The sequence below is a fragment of the Neolamprologus brichardi genome, chromosome 15 (assembly GCF_056152115.1).
Source record: "Neolamprologus brichardi isolate AB-2024 chromosome 15, ASM5615211v1, whole genome shotgun sequence".
In the NCBI taxonomy this organism is placed as follows: Eukaryota; Metazoa; Chordata; class Actinopteri; order Cichliformes; family Cichlidae; genus Neolamprologus; species Neolamprologus brichardi.
The window spans coordinates 5,695,593-5,720,991 of NC_142118.1; the positions used below are offsets into that span (position 1 = coordinate 5,695,593).

A 25,399-nucleotide genomic window follows, 5' to 3' on the forward strand; every position below is an offset into this window, starting at 1 on the left:
AAATCAAAATCTTGCTGACTAGTACCAATTCGGATAACGCCTGCCAGTTTCTGTGGCTGCAACTTACCATGCGGGAAACCGTGCTTTAACGTGTTTATCACATTTTAAAAGAAGAAATTCTGTTTTATTCAACGAGAGAGCATTCAAAATGCGCAAAGTGCAATATATACCACATGTGTAAAAACATAGTTTCATATCACCCGTAGCATCAAGCTGTAGCGTGTATTCATTTATTTATTGTTTTCTAAATGTTAGGATACGCGGTGGTGTCTGTTCCCCTGATTGGATAGCAATTCTATGCGGGCCGTCCTACCGTTACCTGCAACTTCCTGTGACGCAAGCTCCTTTGACATACATATGTAATGAACTTCTGAATTACAGACACACAGTGTGGATGAAGTCTGCATTGACTGTAAGCGTCGCAAGGGTTCATGTAGCGCGTAGGTCAACAGGAGAGGTTTACCAGCACAAACAGAGAAAATACTATTAGCAGGATTCGTGACTGTAACAGAAAGGCACGTTACAAGCTAGCTAATGGTAGCTAAGATAAACGTTATCTGATATTAGCAGTGATCCATCAGCTAGATAAAACGCTTAGGTACACGTTTTGGAAACGTTAAAGTAAAGGTTGTTTGGGGAAAAGCTGAGAAAGAAAGAAATACATCGAGAACCTTCTGGTGTGCTTTAGATATTATTGATGGACTTCATTGCTGGATGCTTAGGAGGTAAGTCACTCACCACTTCTGTTCGTTATTACCGTGTCAGATACCCACTGTGGTTCCTGATATTTGTCATGGTAGCAAACCATCAAAACACCAAGCAGCTAAAAAAAAACTATCATACATAAATCACATGTGTGTGTAAAACGTATTTAAAAAGATATGATTATATACTCTCTCTCTCTCTCTCTCTCTCTCTCTCTTACTCACTCACACACACACACACACACACACACACATCTATCTATCTATTTGTGTGTGTGTGTGTGTGTATGTATTTAGAAACGACTACTGTGATGTGTGTGTGTGTGTAAAAAATGTATATATACATTAAAAAAAACTAACTTACTATGATGTTTTTGTTTGCATGCACACACATAATGTGTGATTATGTGAAGTACTAAATATTGTAGTTTCACTTTCACTAATGGTATGACACTGAAGTTTGCTGTCGTTTCTAAGTAGAAACTGCATTACTGAGCCTCATTTTATTAATGCCTCTTCTACCGATTGATTGGGTTCATTTATGGATGTAGATGTGGTTAACTGACTTCAGTGTGTTCCAGAATTATTATTCAGTAGCTTAAATTAACTTCTTCTGTACTAATTAATGTGTGGCAGAATGTGATTGAGTTTGCCTGAAATATACTGTACCTTTCGAGGCTTGAAAGACAGAGAAACATTTATCGTTTTGCTGCAAGTAAATTCTAGTTATAAATGTATGCCAACTTTCTTTATGGCTCCCTTGTGTCACTTGTTTAGCTCAGTGAGAAGTGAAAGCACCCAAGCAGTGCTACAAGCACCACCAGTCTTTCCTGCTAAAAAGGGCTTGGCTGTTCCCAACCCATACACAACCTTTTACAGTCCAATTTTATTTTTTGTTGTGTTTAAAGTGAGTCACGTGGAAGATCATGTGCTTTCCCATATTTAGGGAGCCATCTAAAAACAAACTGGAAGTTGGCTACTGCAGTTTCAGAATGTTTGTGTTCAAGTTTATCTGAAAAAAAGAGATCAGATCTGCATTGAGCAGCTTTCTAAAACTATGAACACATCCCTACTGTTTTTTGTTTTCTAATATCCTTGTTGCATTGAGGTCAGTGACTGCTCATCGTTGTGTTATGTCTGATTTGGTGCGTTTCCCAGCTTACAACTGGAACTGAGCTCCCAGGAGCTCGTTTTACAAACAGGTCAAGTGACAAAGCAGGTGATTATGCAGGATTAGTACACTCTGTTTGTTTACCACGGTGCTACACATGGTTGATTAACATACATGTGTGTTTTCTAAACAGTTATTATAGTATTATGTTTGCTAAACTGGTTCTCAATTGCATTTTTTTCATCTCAAACCATAGAATAAGCAAGTATTTGCAAAAACGAGATGGGATATGTCATTTGTTATTTGACTTAAAATATATATATGTAAACATAGATGAACATGTAGTAGTATATGTTTTTATTTATATTTTGTGAAGGGGGGACCCCCCCCCCCCCCCAAAAAAAAAAAAAAAAAAAAAAAAAAAGGTTTCCTATATAAAAACTTAATGATGTTTGTCACCAGTTCAAGAGATATAATCAGCACGTGTTACAACATAGGCTCAGGTGAAAAATTCCAGCTGGCATCACAACATTAGTATGTGCTTTACAGGCCCAGATTATGCAACATTCAAAGGCATGCTAAAGAAAGTTTTAGAGAGTGTTGATGCTCATAGAGGTGGCTCTGAAGAGGCGATGGCAGTAGACTCTAAAATGACACAACTGCAGCAGGAGTTTTTGAGCTTCAAAGACTGGTCAAGTGGGCCATATGGGTTATAAAGACTGCTTTAAATAGAAACATATGAATAATAAATGAATAGCTATATATGAATTGCAGGATATCTCATGTGTAATCAGAGAGTGCCTCTCTCAGGGTTTCCTATTTTTGCTCCAGTTTGCTCCAGATTAAAACCAAATGATTAGTCCAGTATTGTTTCATTGTCTGTAGGTGCGGCTGGAGTGTTGGTTGGACACCCATTTGACACAGTAAAGGTAGGTAATAACAACGTTATTGCCATTTTTTTCCATCCCCCCCCCCTCTCTCCTTGCATGTTTTAAAAATGAAATCAGTTGCTTATAATGTGTAAAACGTGCATGATTCTAGTCTTCCAGTGTTGAGGTGATCATTCCAAACATCTTGTCTTTCAGGTAAGACTGCAGGTCCAGAGTGCTGATAAACCTCTATATCGTGGGACTTTCCACTGCTTCCAGTCCATCATACGTCAGGAGTCGGTATGTGGATTTCTTTAGTCGTTCATTTTCTTCATATTATCCGGTGCAGGGTTGGAGCCTACCCGAGCTCTCATAGGGAAAGAGGCGGGGAACATGCTGGACAGGTTACCAATCTATCGCAGGGCGTGCAGATTGCTTTCACAGATCAATCTAATGCTAGTATGCAGTAATAATATGATTACAGAGATCATGGTTATATATTATAGGTTTGCTTATTAGATTAAAGTCAATAAAGTCAAAGTGACGTGTAGACTTAAGTGATGCTTGATTCTTTTTCACACACTAACATAGGGATGGGTATCGAAAACCGGTTCTTGTTGAGAACCGGTTCCCACTGTTTCAATTCCTTGGAATTGTTTGCCAGTTTTGCAAACGATTCCCTTATCGATTCCAGACGCCCCAAATGACTTCACGTTACGGAGCGTCATTTACCTGGCAGGAAACAAGGCGCCTAAGCGGCTCAAACGCTCAAAAGTTTGGTTATACTTTACGAGAACGGATGACAACAGGGCAGCTTGCAATACTTGCAGAGTAGATATTTCATTTAAGGGAGGAAACACTACGAATATGCAAAAGCATTTGCTCACAAAACACACGATGACCTTAAATGAATGTCGTGTTTTTAATTCCGCTCCGGACTCGTAAATCTCAACCCAGCAGCAGCGGTAACGTTTGCACGTCCTCTCCCGTTAATGCGGCAGGTAAATAATCAACTAACAGTGCATATTATGTTAGCGCGATCTGCCTTATTACAAAACCTGCCATTACTGTGCGTTTAGGTGACCATGATGAGAAACAGAGTCTGGCTCAGATGCTGGCAGTTCTCACTGCAGTCTACCGGTAGCGTCTCCTTTCAGGCCAGGATAGACGAATGTCACCGAGCAGTGACTCAGTTTGTGGTCAAAGGTTTGCACCCATTTGCCACAGCAGATGATTTTCGGTAAGTGAATGTGTTTAATTGTAGGCAGGGACATTACTGGATATTCTTGTGTAATTGCTACAGAATAATTTATGTTATACTTTGTTATTGCTACAGAAGAATATTTATTTTATTATTTTACATTTACAATTTTTTTTCCTGGGGACCCTGTGACACCCCATTGAAGAGCCGTAGGCTGTGGATCTCTTAAGATGTCACTGTTGGGTTTGTAAGGCCATGTTACTCCTAAATTTCTATCTTGTTCAAAGAGAAGATATAAAACAAAGTTCTAAGCTAATCGACCTTAGTGTTCTCCTCTTTTAAAAAGAATCGATAAAGAATCGATAAAGAATCGATAAAGAATCGAATCGTTAAACAGAATCGAAAATGGAATCGGAATCGTGAAAATCTTATCAATACCCATCCCTACACTAACACCAGGCAGCGTTAGGAGAATCAGAGTGGGTCATTGTCCAAAGATGCACTTTCTCACGTGTAACACACAGCAAGAGACATTGGCCCCATTGGGTAACACACACGTCCGAAAATGGCTTTGGTTTTATGGGCCATTTTAACCACTTCCCATCAGAATGGTGCTATGTTTTTACTTTCACCGTAATTACTTCACAGATTTTCCCTAAATCATCATATTTTCTTCTTTAGGATTCAGGATACTGTTGGAAATATATATAAAATGGTCATACGATTTGTTATGCAAATGCCTGTTATCAGTATCAATGTGGTACTGCAGGCTGCTTTATCATAGGGAATGGTATGTAGAAAATAATGAACTGCCTTCAAAGATAAAGCAACTTATGGCTCTTGCCATCACTTTATAAGATGTAATGTAGCAGTTTTTTTTCTGACCCTTCTGGTTGTCAAAGAGAAAAAGATAAGAAGATAAGATAAGATAAGATAAGATAACTCTTTATAAGCTGTTCAAACTGAGATCAGGGAAGTAATGCCAAGTAGGGGTGGGTTTTTATAATCGATTTATCGATTAAAATTGATTCTGGCTTGGATAACGTAAAATCGATTCATTAAAATCCTGAATCAATTTTTTAATATAAATTTATTTTGCCCGAAATGCCAGAATCTCTGGTTAAATCTCACAAAATTTCAACAACCACCAAACAGCTAAGACAGTAAATGAGAGCAGGAACACGGATTCTGCACAAAGACTTAAACACACAGCGCGACCCGCGGATCAGAATCAGTTAGATGTCGCCTTTCTCACAGTCGGGGCTGAAAGCCGACAGCTCGCTGATTCTGATCTGTCGGCGGGTCCGCGCTTTGTGTTCACGCCCTTTATGCGCTGATTCTAAAGCTGTTAGTTTGATGTCTCTCCAAACAATATCTCCAAACTACGCTTCACATAAACATCGTCATGAATTCCCTCTGACTTTTACTGTTTTGCTTCGACCACGATGCTCTCTCTCTGTACTGTTTTCTGCATTAATCGCTTGCTTGTTACGCACAAGACTACCGTTGTTTACAGCGCTGTCGGCCGCTGTTTTTTTTCCCTTTTACATTCTTCTGAAAAGAAAACCTCATTTCTGCTGTTCAATACTGAACCAATTTAAACTTTTTAAAATTATGCAAAATGCAAAACGCTTGGCCGAGTCTCTAATAAAACCGCTGTAACTTCAGAGGTAATGTCCATATGTTGATTAATGGTTTTCTTTCGTTTTTGATGTACTGCAGAATATTTTTATAAAATCCCAGGCCAGGAAAATCACCTTCATGTTTTTCTGTGTTTTATCTTCAGCTACTTTGACACAAAGGCATCTGCTGTGACGCTCACACCTTTGATAAAGTCTGGAAAGTCTCAGCTTCCTTTTTATAGATACAAAAATATGTAAATGCACTGATCTAAATTATAATATTTCTGACTGTCAAAATTTCCCAGATTCAAATCGAATTAAATCGAATCGTGGATCGAATCGATTCAGGACCTTGTGAATCGGAATTGAATCGATTCTAGAAATCAGTGACGATACCCAGCCCTAATGACAAGTGTAGATAAGTTCCTCATTGTGATGAAGGAACAATATATTATAGGTCTGAGATATGCAAAAGCTATCAAGAATACATATAGGCTTTAATTTATAGTGTTAGCTTCAAATATATGGGCTTCTGTGAAAACAGAAAATGCGAGTTAACCTGTTTTTTATTTATTTTTTTAATGATTATTAAAATTATTATTGGATATTAATGCTATTTAAAATTAAGTAACAAGGAAAAAACAGAAACTGTTTCATTAAAACCCTTTTTATCTTTTACCCTGATTTCATTTTATCGTGATGTGTTACTGTATGTCTTATCTTTCACCCTTACCACAGGTATTTGGCTTGTATAAAGGCATTGGATCCCCCATCATGGGCCTTACATTCATCAATGCTATAGTGTTTGGTGTTCAGGGAAATACAATGCGATGGCTGGGGGAAGACACCCCAAGGAACCAGTTCCTTGCTGGTGCTACAGCGGGAGCCATCCAGACTGTGGTCTGCTGCCCCATGGAGCTGGCCAAAACCCGCATGCAAATGCAGGGTACTGGGGTAAAGACGGGCTATAAAAAGATGTATAAGAACTCCTTTGACTGTTTGCTACGCATTTACAAACACGAGGGTCTGCGAGGTGTAAACAGGGGCATGGTTACTACACTTGTCCGTGAAACACCTGCCTTCGGGGTTTACTTCCTGTCGTATGATTTGCTGACTCGCAGCCTCGGCTGTGAGCCAGATGCCCGCTTTTTGATTCCCAAACTGCTCTTTGCTGGGGGTATGGCAGGCGTCACGTGTTGGGTCTGCAACTATCCCGTAGATGTGATCAAATCACGACTCCAAGCAGATGGGGTGGGTGGTGTGAACCAGTACAGCAGCATTGCTGACTGTATTCGGCAGAGTGTCAGAAAAGAGGGTTACATGGTGTTTACTCGAGGCCTCACTCCCACACTGCTAAGAGCCTTCCCTGTGAATGCTGCCACTTTTGCTACCGTCACCCTCTTCCTCATGTACGCACAAGGTGAGGACAGAAGGCCTAAAGACTGTGAGCCGGCCCCGATACAGACAGAGGAGCAGACCCGGCCCACCAACCTGTAACAGCATACAGTGCTCATCCTAAACCCAGGCACTTTAGAAGAATACACCAAAACAAAATATATATTCAAACTTTTTGTTACTCTGACTTGGTTTCGCATCACATCAGCCATTCCTTGTTTTGAATCCAAATATACTTATACTTTATATCAGCACTTTTTATTTTCTATGGAGCAAAAAGGAGAGCAAAACATCTTTACTTTTAGCAATAATTTAAGTTTAGTGTTTGCTTCTGTAGATGCAGAAGTTGATATACCTCTAATAAGGTGGGGGAAATAGAAGCTGACAGATTCATGACAGCTTTTGAAATGACCTCATCCTTTGAATTATTTTGTATAAAAGAAAAGGATTTGTTACTTAGCCGCAAACCTGTCAGTATGGCTAGATCGTGTGTATGGTATAGGCACTGGAAATTAATATCTCTATTTACATATATCTTCAAATTTGCAGCGTTTATCTGGATTTAAATATTCCAGAGAACCTTTTTTTAATGTATATCTAAAGAATTTCTCCTGCCTTATAAAACGGGTTTTCTTTGTGTGAGGAAGCTAAAGCACATGTTTGTACCTGAAGTGTATCCTCTGAAGATTTGGGTGAGTAACAGGGAACCAATGTAGCATGTGATAAGCGTGCACAACTTTTCACATTTAAACTGCTTTCAAACCAAAAACCATCACAGCTTCGGTCTCATCCATTGCACGATTAGCCCGTGCAGCACACGCCAGTATCGATGCAAGCAAAAAGCATCAGGTCTAACAGCTCTTCAGGGATCGAATGAAAAACGTCTGGGTGTGAATCGAGATTGCGGTCGCCGTTTTTGTTTTATTGTTTTGCCTGTGTGTGTTGTGTTCTTCCAAATAATATCAAGTTTTATTATTGTTACTCACTGCTGTGTTAAAGGTCTAGTATAAAACCTTGCTATTTTGTTTGTCATTATCTTCTTTTTAAAGGTGATTTTAAGTGTGTGCCTGATATTCAAGGCCAGATATTCATGCTGGGGCACTTTAAAGAAATCTGCAAAGAATTGCATTTCTGAAACCAACAAATAACACAAGATTGAGGATGTTCGTGTGAATGTGTTACTGCAGGCATGCGGCTTCATGTTTTACTCTAGGTCAGGGACATCAAAGTCATTTTACATTTAGGGCCACACGCAGTCCACTTTCATCTTAAATGGGCCGGACAAGTGACACTCCACTTTCTGTTTAACTGCACATTTAATCTATGAGATATATTAATATGAAATAAAGAAGTGCAATTTCAACAGAACCTCTGTTTTTCTAAGTTATAAATGTGCAAAATTACAGAAAACATTCTGGTAGCTCACTGAACACACTGTACCGTATTTATAAAACCTAAAGCTTTTATTGATTAATGAAAGTCTTTTTGTTTTAACTGAAATTTCTATAATAGGAACCTCTCTGTTATTTAATTGTTTAGCTATTACTTAACTACTTTGGTATAGTATGAATGACTGTGGGGGAGGTCTTTATCAGCAGGAAAGGCTTAAAACGTATAAAAAAATAAAGTTAATCCAAAAATGTGCGCCCTTCGTGATAGTTTCTTAAGTCATCCAGAGACCAGCTGTCTTTGCTGGGCCAATTTTAGGCCCCGGGCCTTATGTTTGACACCCCTGCTCTAGGTGATTTATTGCACTTTGGTGTTCTTCTGACTTTGTCTTGTTTCAGGGAAAACAGATCCAGATTTCTTTAACCAGAACTGCCTTTGAGCTCTGGTGGTGTAACATCCTTTGCTGAATGAAGCAAACACATTTAAAAGAAGAAATTTTGGATCAGTGTTCATGTTTAAATGTAAACGTTGCTATGAAATCGAGGTTTTCTTCTCAATAAGGGGATATTTTTCTGTCAGTCTTGTCAGACTCCAATCAAAGCTTTTTCAAGCTTTTAAGTTCTCACACTGGCAGCAAATTAAACCCAACGTGTTTTGCATTAAAACAATCTACTTACCTGCAGCTGCACTAATTCCACGTTTGTTGAATGTAACACACCTGTTTTGATGTGGAGGTCTTTTATTTTAAGAGTTTAAGGACAAAAGTATTTTGGAGGAATCCTTCAGTGATGCTTCACTTAAACAGAGTTGTGTTGTGATGTGGTGGCAGTGATGAATGAAAGCATGATTGCCATGTATGCAAAAGTTGCTTTTGTTTAACTCTATATTCAACTTCTCAAACAGCGACTGTTATCTGGGGCTACAAAGTACATCTGAAGCATATTACATGACAAATATTACATTTATTTATTCCAGCTCTTTGAAAGATGCAATACTTACAGGATATAATTCTGATAATGCAGGATTGTTTTGAAGTGACTGGTTAAATATATATTATATGTTTTTTATTCTAAAGTAATAATGCAGTGCAATGCCTTGAATGTCCACGTTTAAGTGTAAACTGTCTTTAATCAGTTTAAGGTACCCGGTGTATTTTCACAAAAAAACTGAGACGTGATATTTTTGTCATGCAGAACCTATTTGTCTATTTTGGCAATAAAGATCTGTACAACTGGGTAAATAAAAATACTTTCAATAGCTGCTTGTTTCTTTTGTCTCAGTCTTCTTAATGCAGTTTTTCACTTTACTGCACACCAACAGTCACCTCAAGATACTTTATACTGTAAGGTAAAGACCCTACAATAATAGATTCCTGACAACCAGACAATACTGCTTGTGTGTCTTTAGCTCTGCGATTAGCACATATGCATTTTCTAAATAGTAATAATCACACCTCTTCTTTACTTGAGTTGGAGATATAGGTTTCAAGGGCCAAACCCGATTTGATCAAAGTGTAATTGAAATACTACTACATTAAATACAACAACAAATACATTACACATTCTTTCAGGCTTCTTCAGTGTTGAATTAAAAAACGACAACAACCTGCATTTACACTGACTCGTCACTAGATGACAACCTACCTTTGTTTTGAGAAGTTTACATCCACTCATCTGTGCATGAATGTAATTCTGTCCATCCATCCATCCATTCGCTTCCGCTTATCCTTTTCAGGGTCGCGGGGGGCGCTGGAGCCTATCCCAGCTGTCATAGGGCGAGAGGCGGGGTACACCCTGGACAGGTCGCCAGTCTGTCGTAGGGCCAACACACAGGGACAGACAACCATTCGCGCTCACATTCACACCTAGTGGCAATTTGGATTTTCCAATTAACCTATCCCCACAAGCTGCATGTCTTTGGGCGGTGGGAGGAAGCCCGATTACCCGGAGGGAACCCACGCAAACACGGGGAGAACATGCAAACTCCACACAGAAAGACCCCGGCCTGATGGTGGAATTGAACTCAGGACCTTCTTGCTGTGTGGCAACAGTGCTAACCACCGTGCCACCGTGCTGGAATTCTGTTTTCTTTTTAAATTTCTTTGAATTGTTCTTTTTTCCAGAAAAACTAAAAAAACAAGAATTGGGTGCACAAATTTGTTTTGGGATTTCTCTAATCCGCAATAGATCAAGGGCGCTGAAAGCAGTCTTATCACAGTCAAACAGAAGAAAATGGTATTGAGGTGAAAAGGAACGTGATTTGTCCCGTACTTCAGCTAGAATGAAAAAAAGACAGTGCTTGAATTGTTCTGTGTCTTCTTCTCTTAGTCTTTCCCCCTCCCTCTCCTGTTGCTACTGATCAATGATCAGCTGATCGGCTTTTCTGACGCAAGTCCCATGTCTTGTTTGTTTATCGTTTTCCTGATATCTGTTGCTCTGCTTGCACTCGCTCCTCTTCTGCAGTGGTAGTTGGATGCTGAAGTGCCACGACCACAACTTATCGACATCAGCACTTAAAACTCTGTTTCAAATCCCTCCAGTCCACACAATGCCCAAGTGTTACACTATAAATGACACATAAATCATGCAGTGATGGATATTTTAATTTTAACTTTCACATTGTTTTTCAAACTATATCTAAACTCTAACTGATTACCAAATGCAGAGAAAATTACATTTTAGGATAACAACAAGAAGAGAAGTTGAACTAACCGTCTGACACTGAGGGCGACACAAGGTTGTGGATGAGGAGCTAAAATCTGAACAAGGCATGTGTGCAAACAGTTACACCGTAGTAAACCATCATAAACTGTTTTGTCACATCTGTTTAACAAAAACAAACCAATGGCTGATAAAAACTAGCACTAATACATCATTACAGAATAACATCTGTGTATTTATTTACTTGATAGATGTGGTAGAAATATATAATTTCATATTAAAGGTATTTGCATAATTTTTTATCCAGAACAGATCTACTTATACCACGGACATAAAAACAATAAACAAATACATAAAACTAAATGAAAGCCACAGTTTAAGAGTAACAAGGGAAGCAAAACACCTAAAGACACAAAAGTGAATACAAAATAAAACACAAAATGCAAACTTGTGATGTTATAGTTAAAAACACAAAACAAAAAGAAACCTTGGATGTTTTCATTTTTATTGACCTCAGTCGACACTGTCATGAGTTCAAGGTAAAGTGTGAACCAGAGTTTATAAAAAGCTAGAGAGAATCTGAGTGCTTAGAGAATCCAACTGCATGGATTACATCCATTACAAAGGAAAGACAAATTGTGCAGAGTATAATTTTATTTCTTTTATCTCCACCATAATCCATTCTTCTCCTGTACTCATAAAGTATTTATATACTATATAGGTACTGAACACACTAAATTAAATATAAATGTTCAGAAATTACACAAAAGGCTGTATTACAGCGTTCTACTGAATTCAATTTCAGTTGAAGCGCAATGACAGTAAACCTGAATTTTTCGTGAATAGATTCACACACGGGATGGTTGGTAATGTCATATTATTATGTGGCTGCTGCTTTTATCTTTGATCAGAACACAAAGAATGAGAGACAAATGAACCCAGTCTCATCACGCTATCTCAGTCTGATAATCTAACCTTTTATTTCCAGGATCTTAGAGCCTCTTGTTCCTCTTTCCACAGGTGTAACTGGGAAAGATTGTTCAATATTTTAAGAACGACTTTATAATATTACATTTCCATGTGCAAAAGATTTTATCTGCTTCCTTGCTGTATGAAATTTTGGCATAAAAAATAGAAACTGATTACAATGCTGTACTACCAAATGGAGTCATCCAGGCATCTATATCATAGGATGATGAGTCAAAATGCACTCTGAGAATCAAAGATCTCACTGTGAAAGATGCTGGACATCACCACTGTCACTCTCCTCACATCAGCAAGCACTGTCAACATGAAAGCCTTTTTGTAGGATAACAACGAGAAAGCCCTGAGTAACGAATCTATGCAATGAACACATTTTCTTGTTTCTCTCATAACCTCATGCCCGATGAAACATTGCCACTACAGAATAGTCTGTTCACCTACCCGAAGCAAAAGCATTGATATAAACAGCAACAAAAGCTGATCATTCAGACGTGGGTGGATGAAACTGGTGCTCAAATACAAAAGGACGCTCAGTATCAGAGTAAGCAGCAGACTGCTTGTGATATAACTCTGACTGTGACTCTTTAAAGTCCCCAAAACAAGAAATTCAGGTGCTGGGTGATTGTGGATGAGCAAGCCAAAACGTCAGTGGAGCTGCAGGTCAGGGTGTCAGGTTTGTTTAATTGTTAACCCTGACCAGTAGACTCTGACACACCGAAAGTAAAAGAAAAGATAATAACAAATGTATTTTTGTAGCACTGAAAGAGAGAGAAAGAGGCTTCATCGTGGATCAAGAACCTGAACCTCTAAGTACAGATTTATTCTTGTTCATATACAATAAAAAAAGTTTGTTCTGCATATGTGAATTTATAATCCTCATTTACATATTTCAGCTAATCCAGCAAGATCTATATATTATCTTGAGTTTTTTTTTTTCTAAAACCACCATTTGGGCATTGTAAACATTGCTTTTACCAGCTCAGACACCTGTGAGCATCATCCAAAGTACAGCAAAAGACAACCAGTGTATTTCACTTTTATTTATATATTTTTTGGCAGAAATCTGTTTAAATTATTTTTGGCCATAAGATAAACTAATTTTTCACACTTCGCTTAAAGAGACCCAATTAAAGAGAGCTAGTTAGAAGTGATCTGATTATAATAGTGATGATAAAACCTAGTAAAGCTGAAATAGACCAAGACACTATGTCAGCATTGCTAATTTTCTAGCTCTTATTCTTTAAGATTAGATGTGGTGTTAAAGAACATTTCTCATCATTGCAGAACATTATTTCAACATTTCAAAACGTACCTAATCTCCATTTTCAGACCTCAAAGGACACAATACACGCAATCATATCAATAATATGAATGCATGTATTTTTTATTTATTTATTTTTGTAGGAATTCAGTTACTTAATGACCCATCTAACGCAATTACTTCCATCAATGTAGGTCTTCAAAGAACGTAAACTGCTAGCCTGCTTTTAAAGTAAATAAATATGTCTATTTGTCTATTTGTTTAGGTGATAAATGTAGATGATGTGATGCATGCAGACAATAATCTCTCTGCAGTCTAAGACACACTGTGGGTTCAAGAGTGCGAATCCACACAACACACCTGTGTCAAACACAAAAAGCATGCTGTACAAAACAAAAGAAAACCTTTGCCATGTGTTTAATATCACTATATATCACTATATTCTCAGTATTGATGTGTTTGATATATTAAAAAAGATCTGCTTCCTTTTGAGATTGAAGTTTTAATCCAGTGATTTTGCTTGTGTGTATTTCCTAAACACGTAAATGTAATTTAAGGTTTAAAATTTAAGGTGCAAAAGTGTGTTTAAATCTAAAATACACTGATGACAAACACGGCTGTGCTAGCATGGTTCAGCTGGATGATAATTGTGCTTTATGTCAGAGTCAGACTCTCACATGGATGGTTACTGTTAACTTGAGAGATTTGATGATGACACCTGGTTCGCAGTAAAGGAAGTGACAGCGGCAATAGCAAATTTTGGTTTCCTCTGGACAAAGAGATTTTCTGCCTACCCACATCTAACTGACTTAACAAAAACAACATATAGGAAATGCACCGGTCCACAAGCAAAAAGGGGAAACTATACAGACAATGACTAGAATTCATTACAAAAAGACCCCCACCCCCAAATGCTGTTTGTCAAGTCTCATGCTTTAGTTCTTTTCTTGGGCCTCTTCTTCAAAGCAGGCTCTACCCTGGACCACCTCTTCTGCTCAGGTTAATTAACAGGCAGCAGCTACAGTGTTATCTGATGTGGAAACCATGTGCAATGGTAAGAAATAAGAGTTTGATGATCAAACTGCACTGAATGAGGTTAACACTTTATATAATGGAATAATATACTCAAGATATAATTTAAAAAAAATGATAGGAAAGTTGACAAATTGGTGGAAAGTGGAGAGATGGGGAACTGAATTAGATTCTAAATGTGAAAAAAAAAATCACTAATAAAAGTCGGCAGAAAGTAGATAACCTAGTGAAAGTCGAAAACTTTTGTTGAACAGAGTCTAAATTTTGACCTGAGACTAACATGCACTGCATATGAGTAATACAGTTAGAACTTCAGTAATGTCATGGGTTATGTGGTGGGGCAAGAACGAGAAGCTGATACTGCATTATTAAAATATATATGCATGCATAGATTGTCTGGGCAAAAAGGAAATCAATGTGTGGGGTATGGTTCAGCAGCCAAGTCGGCATCGTCACACCTGAATATTATTCAGGCTTGTCTCTGAGGATTTGCTTAGGGGCAATGAAAACAACACCAGTATATGCTTGAGGCATTAGAAATGCCACTGTGGCTCCGTAGGGAACAACTAACGGTCAGGTAAAGAAAGCTATCCAGCAAAAAGGTAGGCTTGTTGAAAAAAGTATCAGTTAAAAAAGGACACAGGTAGCAGAACAAATCAAATTTAACTTTGTCCTACAGTGTTATAACAACCAGTCTGGAGCAAGTCTGGATGTTATAAAAACCCTTGGGTGATTATTAGAAAAGAAAAGAAAAGAAAAGAAAAGAAAAGAAAAGAAAAGAAAAGAAAAGAAAAGAAAAGCTAGTAAAAAATCCACTGAGTTCATTTGTAGGGGCTGAGCTCTTAAATGATGAGCAGTGAGAAATCACCAAGATTTAATATATCAACTACTGTGTACTACCACACAAGAATCCCTTGAAATGGGACAGTAGACAAGCTCCAAACGAGTCAGTCAGCATAGGTAATACACATGTTAATGTTAAACAATGGCAAGGGTATTTAGGTAGTGCAACAAAAGAAAGACACCCGGAATTTAAAGCAGGTAGAAGTGGCACTATAAGGGACAGAAAAATGAAAGTCATTGGAAACAGATTAAGAATTTTTTGCAACTTTCAGCTGGGCAATATGATCAGTGATAAGAAAATGAGGCAAGAAGTGAGATAAGAAAAAGAAAAAAGTTGAAGAGATGTAAGTAGATGTTTTTAAACCAGCACATTCAACACATTCAACCTCTAAAACTAATTTTTATGTTTAGGAATGCAAGTAAAAAACTTCATCAAAGATAATAATGTGCTTTTTAAACAATATTTTTTTTAAAAAAATTCATTGATAGCAAGTGTAATTATATTTTAATAATAAGAACAACAATTTGGTTAAAGAGCCTGGGCATATTGGTGGATTAACCACTACAGAAACATAACACATAAAACACAGTACTGGGCTGTTCCAACATGTAAACGATACATTTTGTGGTGGTCAAATAACTTGTTAATCACTGTATGCTTTATATGTTAAGTTCCAGAATTATCTGGCTGTACAATCTCAAGTTCAAAAACACTGAAAACTGAATTTTTAAAATATTTAAAAATATTTAGATTTAGGCAAATCAGTTCCATGTTTGGCCACTCTTATGCAAATTGTAGTACTTGTTAAATTGAATTAATCGCTCTGCAAACCAGGTGGAGTAACTGGGAAGAAACTGAAGCACATGTACACAAACAAAACACCGGATTGATAACACATAAAAAGCACAACAAGCACAACAAGTCTAACTTGCATGTTCATGCAAGTGATGGAGTTCAAGAAACTGACCATTCAGCAATTTGTGCCATGAATGTTAATTAAATTTGTATAGAGTGCAATGTTAGATGCAATCTAAAGCTCTGTCCCTTCTTTCTCACACTTACACAAAGACATGCATCCACAGCAGGTAAGAAATTCCCGGAGTCGGTCCCGGTGCTGCCCTATTTACATATTAAATACTTGCAGCCAGCCCACTACTGTGTTCACAGTGCAGCGCAGCACAGCTAATCTACACACCTAAGGCTAAAGCCAGGAGTCTGCGGGGGTTGAGGAGATGGTGAAGACACAAACACTGACAAGAAAGGTGGCATGAATACACATGAAGAGCCTTACTGGAATTGGCTAAAGGCACTTATTCCATACAATGTTAAGTAGAAGCAAATATCTTTATCAGATTCTGAAGACGTACGCTTATTTTAATGTCAAACACAGGAATGCAAGAAGTGAAGATGGATAGAGTACCTTTTCTGCCAATTGCCCAAAAGCCACTAAAGTACAGATGAAATTTAAGAGCAGAGATGAAGATGGTTTAAAATGTTACTGAACTAGAGCTACATAAAATGTACTTTTCAGTCAAATTTGTAATGATGATCTCACACTCTATTCATCCAAGTGGAGCCTTCCTGAGATCAAAAATCACCCTTTCCAGATGGACCTTGCCAAAATGGCACTGCCACACTGTACAAGCTAGGGAAGACAAAATCCAACTCATATGCAATCTTACGGAAAAACAAGATTCAGTTTCAAATGAATTTCAGAGTAGCTTTATCGGCAAAAAGAACTATGTTCTCAAGCTTTTGAAACCAACCTACCCATATGGAAAAGATCTATATAAATCTTACAAAGTTTGTATCTGTCTTGTGTGAAACTTGTATGAAAAGCATACAAGAGTGAAAACAGATGTAAGATCCCTTGAAAAATTATATAAATGAAACATGTATGTTTTGGATACTTCCTAAAACAATATATGAAAGTAATGAGAAAGTGGCCACTTTCTCATATAAGCCTTATATGATTCACTATATGAAGTAGGCCACATCTTATGCAAGTCTTTTATAAGTTTTTACTATTTCTTTTCCATATGGGTAAACTCCCTTGTAGTATCCAGATCTGACAGTTTCAGTTCCTTCTATAGATTATTCCAGCCAAAAAAATAAATAAATATGGCGGCGTATTTAAAAGCTTCTTTGCCCGTTTCACTTTGTGATTTCTGCGTCACCATAGTGATCATCTTTCAAAATCGAAGTTTTAGTGAACCCTTTCTGTGGATGTCCACATGTTTTTAGACTTTAAACTAAGACAATGGATGCAAATCTAAAGGAAGGAAAAGAAATTGTCCACACACTTAGAGCTGCACCTTTTAACAAGTGGGTGTTTGTATGCATTATTTGCAGTGTTAACTATACAAACCAAAGTGTAAAATGTACCCATTCTACTGTAAACCCCCCACACAAGCAACCACATTCACACATTGACCAATTAGCTGATAAGCTTCAGACCAAAGCCTTGAACCCCGGTGAACTCAGGCACCAGTGAGTCTGCTCAGAACTTGGAGTGCACAGATCTTTGGGGGAACAAATGCTCTTGTCCCCTGGTGTGTGAATGCAATGGGGGAGTTTTTGAGGTTTAAAAAAAAAGTCCTCCAGAGAGGGTGTCCTCCAGCTGTGGGGGGTTAGGGTAGAGTCACTGGGATTGTGTGTGTGTGTGGGGGGGGGGGGGGGGGGGGGGGGGCGGGGTTTGGTGTCTCTGTGTGTGTGTGGAACAAAAGGCCTTGATCCCTGAAATCCTGCAAAAGGCAGGAGAGGAGGTGTTAAAAGTGATACAGTAGAGAAACAAGTTGACCTGGGCTTCTGGAGCCTTTTTCTACTCTCATGTCCACACCCTGTCTACACATATCCACTTCAATAACTAAGTAGCACTTTACACAACTGTCTACCCTGGACAACCTAAAACTGATTTGTAGTCTTCTGAGTGGAAAAAAAAATATAATGAAAAAATAAACTGACATGTATTTGTATGCAGCATAAACGTAAGGTTGGTCAGTTAATAAAGCAAAAATGAGGCCCTGCTGCTCTCTTAACCCGAGAGCACTTGACAAATAACCTTGAAAATGAACTTTTCAGTGTGAACAAAAACAAGCCAAAACGCGTTGAGGAAAAAAACTACAAGTACCTTCTTCTTATGGCCCCACATTTGCTCCTGTTAACACTTCACTTTGAAATTGACCCTGGCACGACGTAAGGAGGAGCAGGCGGGGAAGACGAGAAAAGGAGGAGGTGTTTCGCGGGGAGGGAGGGCGAGAGGCGTCCAGGGTCGTCCGTGGACTGTTTCCTGAAGGGAGGTGTTGTTAATCGATGTCCACATCTCAACTGCACACCGGAGAACAGGACTTCCAGAGGTTAAACGGACGCAATGGACTAAAACACTCGCAGCGTGAAAGCAATCTATGATCTGTGAAACCCTCCAGTAAGATACCAGTAAGAGTACGTGGTTTTCATTGATACTCATCTTAGGTCACTGGGCGCTCAGGTAAGAAAGATAATGGCTTCCATCATTGTTTTGGGTTGTGATGTGGAGTTACTGTTCGGTGTTCGTTCAGGTTTTTTGGGTTTTTTTTTTATTGGTGACTAATAAGGCGTCAGTGGTATGTTTTTTTTGTTTTGTTTTTTTAAAGTAATCAATAAGCGTTGGCAGAAAACAAAAAAACGGGCAAATAAACGCCCCAAAACAAACAGGCCATGACGCAGCGCAAATTGAGCCATATACTAGGTAATGACTTTGAAATTGTTCAGATTTATTTTCTTTCTTTCTTTTTGTCCTTTAAATAATGTAGCTAACAATTTCTCTATTTTAATAAAAACAAAAATAATATTCATCACGGGCCACTATGACCCAGGCCAATTTTACAGACTTTTTCTTGATTGCATTTTTATTAGGCGAAATGTAAATGTACGGAAGTGTGATGCACTCATTTGAGTTAAAACAACGTGTTTTTTTTGTTCTTCTTTCAATTAACGGGACTATATCTAAATTATAATATATAATTAAAAGGTGTTATTTCACAGATGCATAGGACCTGCTTAGTTTAATCCAGTCTTATTTTGGTTTAGCTTTGACGCATTACGAGATTTTAGTGTTTGTACCTGTGCTGACCCACTCGCTTCACTGTAGGAGGGGTCAGGCCTGTTAGCTGCAGGTGAGCGCTTCTAGCAATATTTTGGGCTCCCATTAATTTTATAATTGATAATCAACATTTTATCAGGTGAATACGCTGCGCTTCTGCTGAAAACACAATAATTTTACATTTGAATAAAACTCGCTCAGATGAGTAGTAGAGACATGCTTTAATTTCCAGGTTAGCCTTTCCTTAATTAAGGAGGAGGTGGTGTGGAGTTATTTGTTACTAACAGCATTTGGTAACTCAGGATTAAAGTTGTTGCTTTTACATGTTTCAACCACAGTAATCTCAGTTATGTAGTTTACTTGTGATAAAGGCATTGGGATAAGATAACAGTTTAAATAATGAAATAATCTTTTTCCTGGGATCTGGAATTGTTCTCTCCCCCCACTGTTCTTCCTTTAGGTCTTATCTCCCCCTCCTTCCTTGCAGCTCTAGTGTGATCCACAGGTATGGTTCAGAGGGATGAGGTCATGCTGTCTGCTCTGGGAGAGCTCCAGGAGGCCACAGAGAGCCCTGGCCTAGATGCAGTGACCAACGTGGCCCAGAAGGTGGAGCAAGTCCTCGCTGCCTTTCAGCTGCCCAAGACCACCTGTCAGGATTTCCCTGAGTGGGCAGGAGTTGACGATGCCGCTCATGGTTTGTACCCAGCTGATGCACCCAGGGGCCTCCTGCCTCTAAACTGTGATGGAGAAGGCAACTTACTGTTCGATGCAATCAGCTTGCTGTTAGTGGGCAACACTGCACTGAGCTTGGAGCTACAGGTAAGCAGGATCGTGTGCGCTAATGGTCTAAATTTACTGCCTCGGTTCAAAAAGGTTACCCCTGGTTTTCGTGGAAGGGAAAACATTTAAGAACTACAGTCATTTCTATACACAGCCTCACATTTTCATTTAATTAGCAAAGCTATGTAATGTTAAATATAAGGATTGTCTTTAATCACTGTCATCATTCTTTTGCACTTTGAAGCACTCTGATCAGCTTTGTACACTTCAGAGGTGATCCTGTAGTGACTCCGTTACACTCCCAGCTGTACACTCCCAGGCCATAACACTGCCACTGTGTCTGACATATAATGGGAGTTTTTTTCTTTTTCCATCATATTGATACACGTTCATCTCAACTAGGTGCAGGGTTTGATAGATTGTTTTAGTCTAATATGGCCCCTTTGTTCTTCAGTGTAACCAGTGCTTTGCACCTCATCGTAAACCTTTCATATTGACATTAATGTATCTCTTTTATATACGTTTAAAATGATGTGGCAAGCTCCTTAAGAGTGTTCTTGATTTCATTAGAAATGCTCAACCTGGTTTTTCTTAACACTCAAATAATTCTCTCATCTTGTACTTTTAGTTGCCTTCTGTGATCTTTGGTATATTTTTTTTGTGTGCTTGTTCACTTGCCCTGACATGTCTTTGGATGTCGAATTTAAAATTACAGTGAAAATCTGTAAAATGTAATTTAACACTTCAATTTTCAGTTATTATGTCCCCTCAATTAAAAAGACATTACCTGGCCAAGAAACTGCTTGCCAGTCAAGTGTCCAATCAATTTTGAGCCTTTAAAAATGGGGGACTATATATATAAAAATGGCTGTAATTCCTAGAAATGTACTCCAATTTTTCTTATAAAACCACTTGAAATTGTGCACTTCAGTCATATATTGAATGCATGATTTAAAATCATCAACATTATCAGCAAATAGGGATCAGGTTATTCCATCTCAAATCATCATATTTTTAGAACATCTCTGTTAAAACAACCTCCAATTTGCCAGAAATTTTGTATTTAAAAATTTGACATATACAATGATATGTCAAATACATTTCTAGATATACTTTTTAAAAGACCTGTCCACCTACTCTCAGGCCTCTTTCTTTTCAGATTGAAATATGAAGCAATGAGCATGGATATCTCAAAAAAGTTTGAAGATGAAAACCTACAATTTTACTGATCTTTATAAAAAAATTGCAAATGGCACCCCCCCCCCCCCCCCCCCAATCATGTTTTCCACTTGCACTTGCAAAGGTGTCAGCATTGTCAGCATAACATTTTCAGATCTTTTGTACTCTCAAACTTTAGTCTCGTCTGCATTTAGCAACTAGTTTTCATTATGAAATCATTTCAATATAAAATGCTGTCAGAACAAATCGACTGTGAATGCAGTCTGTATTTAAAAGACCACTTCTTAAATTCTTAAACATCCTGAAGTACACACAATCATCCTCACTCAGAAATGCTCTCAATCATCTCAATCATATGATGCCAACTGTGAAAAGAATATTTAATCTGTGCAGCAGGAGAAATGACTGTTAATCAGTGTCTCAGGTGCTTCAGTGTAAGGGTATTGACTGCTAGCAGTCCTAATGTCCACGCAGTGAGAGAACTCTAAAGAAGTATAGCTTTTATTCCAAACTGAGAATGAGTTCATGTGGCATGGATCATATCAGAAGCTTCATAAGAAACGAGTGGTCCTTAAATGTCTTGTCATTTTTTTTTAAAGCATATAAGCGAAGCAGTTTGGGGTTTCGTTTAAGGTTCAGAGTGAGTGACCAGGATATGTGACCAAACCTTAAGGCTTGCTTCATGCAAAAAAAGGGAAGTTCTCTAATATCAGGATTAACAAATCAAATCTCCGTTAGCAAGTTGACGCCATGCAGGGTCTTTTAGGTGGGGATCATACTAGGGCTGGGCGATATGGCCTAAAATTCATATCGCGATATAATTTGAAGCATGTGCGGTAATGATATATATATCACGATATATTCTTTTCTTCTGTATAACGTATTTTTTGCACTATAAGGCACACTAAAAATCCTTTCCTTTTCTCAAAAATCGAGAGTGTGCCTTATGTATGAATTCTGGTTGTGCTTACTGACCTCGAACCGATTTGGGCGTGCAGAAATCTGTTAAAAAAATGTTTTAGTACAACTTTGGTAAGCCAAACTGCTTGATGGATTGTCAGAACATTACGGCTGCCTTAGTGAAAAGCTTCACGGAGTAATCTGGGTCCAAAACTCCGTCCGCTTCAGGTCCCAAAGTCAAACGAACACTAAGAGTTAAGAGAATTCAACATTAATGAATCAATGTTACCGAAGTGGAGGAAGGGCAGTTTTCGGCTTTCCCCATATTTCAAAAGTGCTTCATCTCTTTGCTATGACTGTGGCCCGCCATAATTTGCAGATGATAATGGTTTTAGCCTCTGCGATGCTTTCGACCAAAACAGGCGCAACTTGATGACATCATCAACATGCGCTATCGCGATAGAGCGATATAGTCAAAATCTCTATTGTTGGCCAAATTTATATCATTTCTATCGTATATCGTTTATATCGCCCACCCCTAGATCATACTTTCATTCATACATTCATTTTCATTTTGTCAACAGACAGTTAGAGCAATGGTCTATGTGGATGTCTGCGTGCCTGCCTATTTTTTATGATTGCACAGACTCGTCAGTGGAGAATTTACGTAACAGTCTTCCAACTATGCATGAACCCAGGACTTCAAAGAAGTATAACGTGAATGACTGCTTGGTTGCTGGGTCGCCAGCTAACAATGTCCGTAACTGTGTATAACACAGGCTTTAGGCCTTTTGGTGTTTCTGAGCCGACCAGTACATTTATTCTCGTAAAGAATAGACCAGATTGTTGATTTGGCCACTCCTTTTATTTTCTTTCAGCCCAAAACCAGCCTGTCTCACTTGTACTGACATGTCTTTTGGGTGTCATATTTAAAATTACATTCAAAATGAAAAAATACTTCCAAAATTATATCTGCCATTTGTCATGAAATAACAAGCAAAAAAACTCACATGGCCATCAAAGTACTTGTCAGTTCTTTATCCAAATAGTTTTGAGCCTGTGAAAATGGGGACTACGTATAGAAATTGTAATTGCAATTCATCAGCAGTTAATGCAAAATGGCCCCGTGAATTAAAGTTGAAAGTCTACACTTGAATTTTAAAATTGGTGAACAGAAGCACAACAACAAAAATGTTCTTTGTCCCTGTTGTTGTCCCTCACAGGTACGAACCACAGTGGAAATGGCGCTGTGGAAGAGCTACTACTTGTCTGGGATGATAGATTCTAAAATGATGCTGCAGGCTGTTCGCTTCAGTCTGTGTGCTGAAGAGTCTGAGGACATGGTAAACCTGCCTGGAACAGTATTGGAGGCCATCTTTGATGCAGATGTTAAAGCTTCCTGCTTCCCTGGCACCTATGCTAACATGTGGCATGTGTACGCCTTGTCATCAGTTCTTCAGTTTAACATCTACTCCATCTACCCCATGTTCAATCTGAAAATCAGGCCCTATTTTAACAGAATCATACGCCCGAGGACCTGCCCGAAAGACTTTGAGCCCCAAACCATCCACGTTATGTGGTCTGGTGAGTTGCAGTCCGAATCATCATTCAGACCCAATCATTTTGTGGCATTAGTCCGCACAAATGAGCTTACATCTGAAAGCCCTAACAACACACAGAGTGTGTCAGCCAGTAAGAGTGACGAGCAAATTCAGGACCCCCAGCTTTCTTATCCCAGTCTGAAAGACAAGTACAACATCACCAAGAGGACCTTCTATCGTTGGAAGAGGCAGACGCAGGAACACTGCAAAAAGTCCGCCGCCAGGTATGAGGCTAAACATTTCTTGCAAGCTTGCTACTTATCAGGCAAGCTCATCCCTTTGCACCTGTTTAAACAGTTCTTCCCCGAGATCTCTAGGTCATCCTATTACAACTGGAAGCACGAGCTCATAAAATCTGGAGGAAAATTCTCCACCACCTCTTCGACTGGGGAGACAAGTTCAGGAGATAGCACAGAGCAGGAAGCCTGGTCATCACCTGACGCAAAGCAGGATGAGCTGGATCCTAATGATAGCGTTGCCGGTATGTTTGGCCTCAACCTTGGCAAGCTGGATGCAGAACGTGCTCACAATGTGGCACATATGCAGGAAGCTAAGCGCTGCCTGCAAAATTGCATTGCCATGAACACATCCTTGCCCTTCAGAATCTTTAAAAGAAATTTTCCAGGAATCTCAAGATCAACCTACTACAACTGGAGAAGAGAAGCCATGCTCTTCAACAGAGGGTACAAAGGCAGCACTGGCAGCAGTGAGGATAGCTCAGACAAGAGTCAAAGCCCCAAAAGTCTGTCACCAGAGCTGCGCAATGTCAGCCAGCCAAGGATGAGAATCTACAGACAAAAACACAGAAGTTACAGGCTTGCATATATGAGCAAAAAACAGCTCAGAGAAGCTGCAAAGTTGCACGTCCAGAAGGCCAAATGGTCGCTGGCAAAGTTTAAGATGAAATTCCCCTCCATGTCAACTTGCCTCTACTGGCTGTGGCGTAGTAGCCAGAACCACAAAAAGAAAATGGTCACCCAGAACACAGAGGCCAATGTCCTCAAGACGCTGGAGAGCACAGGTACAGAAAACCAGACCACTGAAAGCAGGGTGGAGAGTCAGCATGTAGCCCCATTTGTTGAGACCCCTAAATTTCTAGAAAGGCCCACCATGACCCCCTTTGTCCCCACCCGCATCCTTCACAGAAAGGCACCTGTAGGTGAGCCGATGTTTCCGATGGATGTTGTGACTCTGGCCAACTTTAAGGCAAAGGCCAAGCTCTTCCTACAGCAGCGCTTTGAGGAGAAATCCTTCCCCACATTTAAAGAATTCAGGTCCTACTTCCCGTTCACCCCTCGCTCGACCTACTACATGTGGAAGCGAGCCTTGCATCACGGGGTGTCACTAATTCACGCTTAAAAGCTTTTATGCCACTTAAAAAATTGGCATTCAGGAGCAAAATGAAAGCTCTGCTAGTCTATGTCACGTTCATAGCTCAGCGTTTTGTTCTAAACAAACTACCTACACATTGTTGCCTTATGTTCTAAAAGACTGTATACATGGGCTTAGCATTTAAATGCATTGTGTCCTTTCCTCCCCCCTCAGTACCACCCCAGTAGGTCATTCCTCTCTCCTGGACATTTGCACATGCACATGTGTGAAAAGAAACATTTAAACCCTGCATGTTACCCTCCAGGCAAAAGGCAGTTCAAAGCTTTTGTTTTGTGTCATTTTGTTTGAACCCGCATCTCCTACATTCTCCTTTAATCCCCATCTCCACTGTATAATTCGGGTGTCCTTATTTTACTTTCTTTAACTTTTTATTTTCTTTAATTCTTAATGCTTA

The 25,399-nt window shown here is 39.0% G+C and overlaps 2 protein-coding genes and 1 pseudogene across 3 annotated transcripts; all 3 read left to right on the forward strand.

Moving 5' to 3' along the window:
* The first annotated feature begins 341 nt into the window (after nucleotides 1-341).
* Nucleotides 342-9,541, forward strand: LOC102776198 (mitochondrial basic amino acids transporter-like). Of its 2 annotated transcripts, XM_006793054.3 has the most exons (4): nucleotides 342-725; nucleotides 2,701-2,744; nucleotides 2,901-2,984; nucleotides 6,246-9,541. In XM_006793054.3, exons 1-4 carry the CDS (start codon nucleotides 698-700, stop codon nucleotides 7,002-7,004), a joined length of 915 nt encoding a protein of 304 aa, XP_006793117.2. In that variant the 5' UTR covers nucleotides 342-697; the 3' UTR covers nucleotides 7,005-9,541. The 2 variants fall into 2 exon arrangements, with proteins under 2 accessions (XP_006793117.2, XP_006793118.2); XM_006793055.3 differs by lacking the exon at nucleotides 2,901-2,984.
* A 1,938-nt stretch (nucleotides 9,542-11,479) lies between these two features.
* Nucleotides 11,480-19,651, forward strand: LOC148098380 (uncharacterized; annotated as a pseudogene).
* Nucleotides 19,652-19,660: 9 nt separating this feature from the next.
* Nucleotides 19,661-24,972, forward strand: vrtn (vertebrae development associated). Its single transcript, XM_006793056.2, has 2 exons — nucleotides 19,661-19,972; nucleotides 23,236-24,972. The coding sequence occupies exons 1-2, from the start codon at nucleotides 19,661-19,663 to the stop codon at nucleotides 24,970-24,972; spliced, it is 2,049 nt and encodes a 682-aa protein (XP_006793119.1).
* The last annotated feature ends 427 nt before the right edge of the window (nucleotides 24,973-25,399 follow it).

Bases quoted from the DNA above. Each gene is read 5' to 3' on its own strand.
- LOC102776198 (XM_006793054.3), top strand. From the start codon at position 698: ATGGACTTCATTGCTGGATGCTTAGGAG. The intron at 726-2,700 runs GTAAGTCACTCA...CATTGTCTGTAG, and splicing joins CATTGCTGGATGCTTAGGAG to GTGCGGCTGGAGTGTTGGTT. The intron at 2,745-2,900 runs GTAGGTAATAAC...CTTGTCTTTCAG, and splicing joins ACCCATTTGACACAGTAAAG to GTAAGACTGCAGGTCCAGAG.
- vrtn (XM_006793056.2), top strand. From the start codon at position 19,661: ATGGTTCAGAGGGATGAGGTCATGCTGTCTGCTCTGGGAGAGCTCCAG. The intron at 19,973-23,235 runs GTAAGCAGGATC...TGTCCCTCACAG, and splicing joins CACTGAGCTTGGAGCTACAG to GTACGAACCACAGTGGAAAT.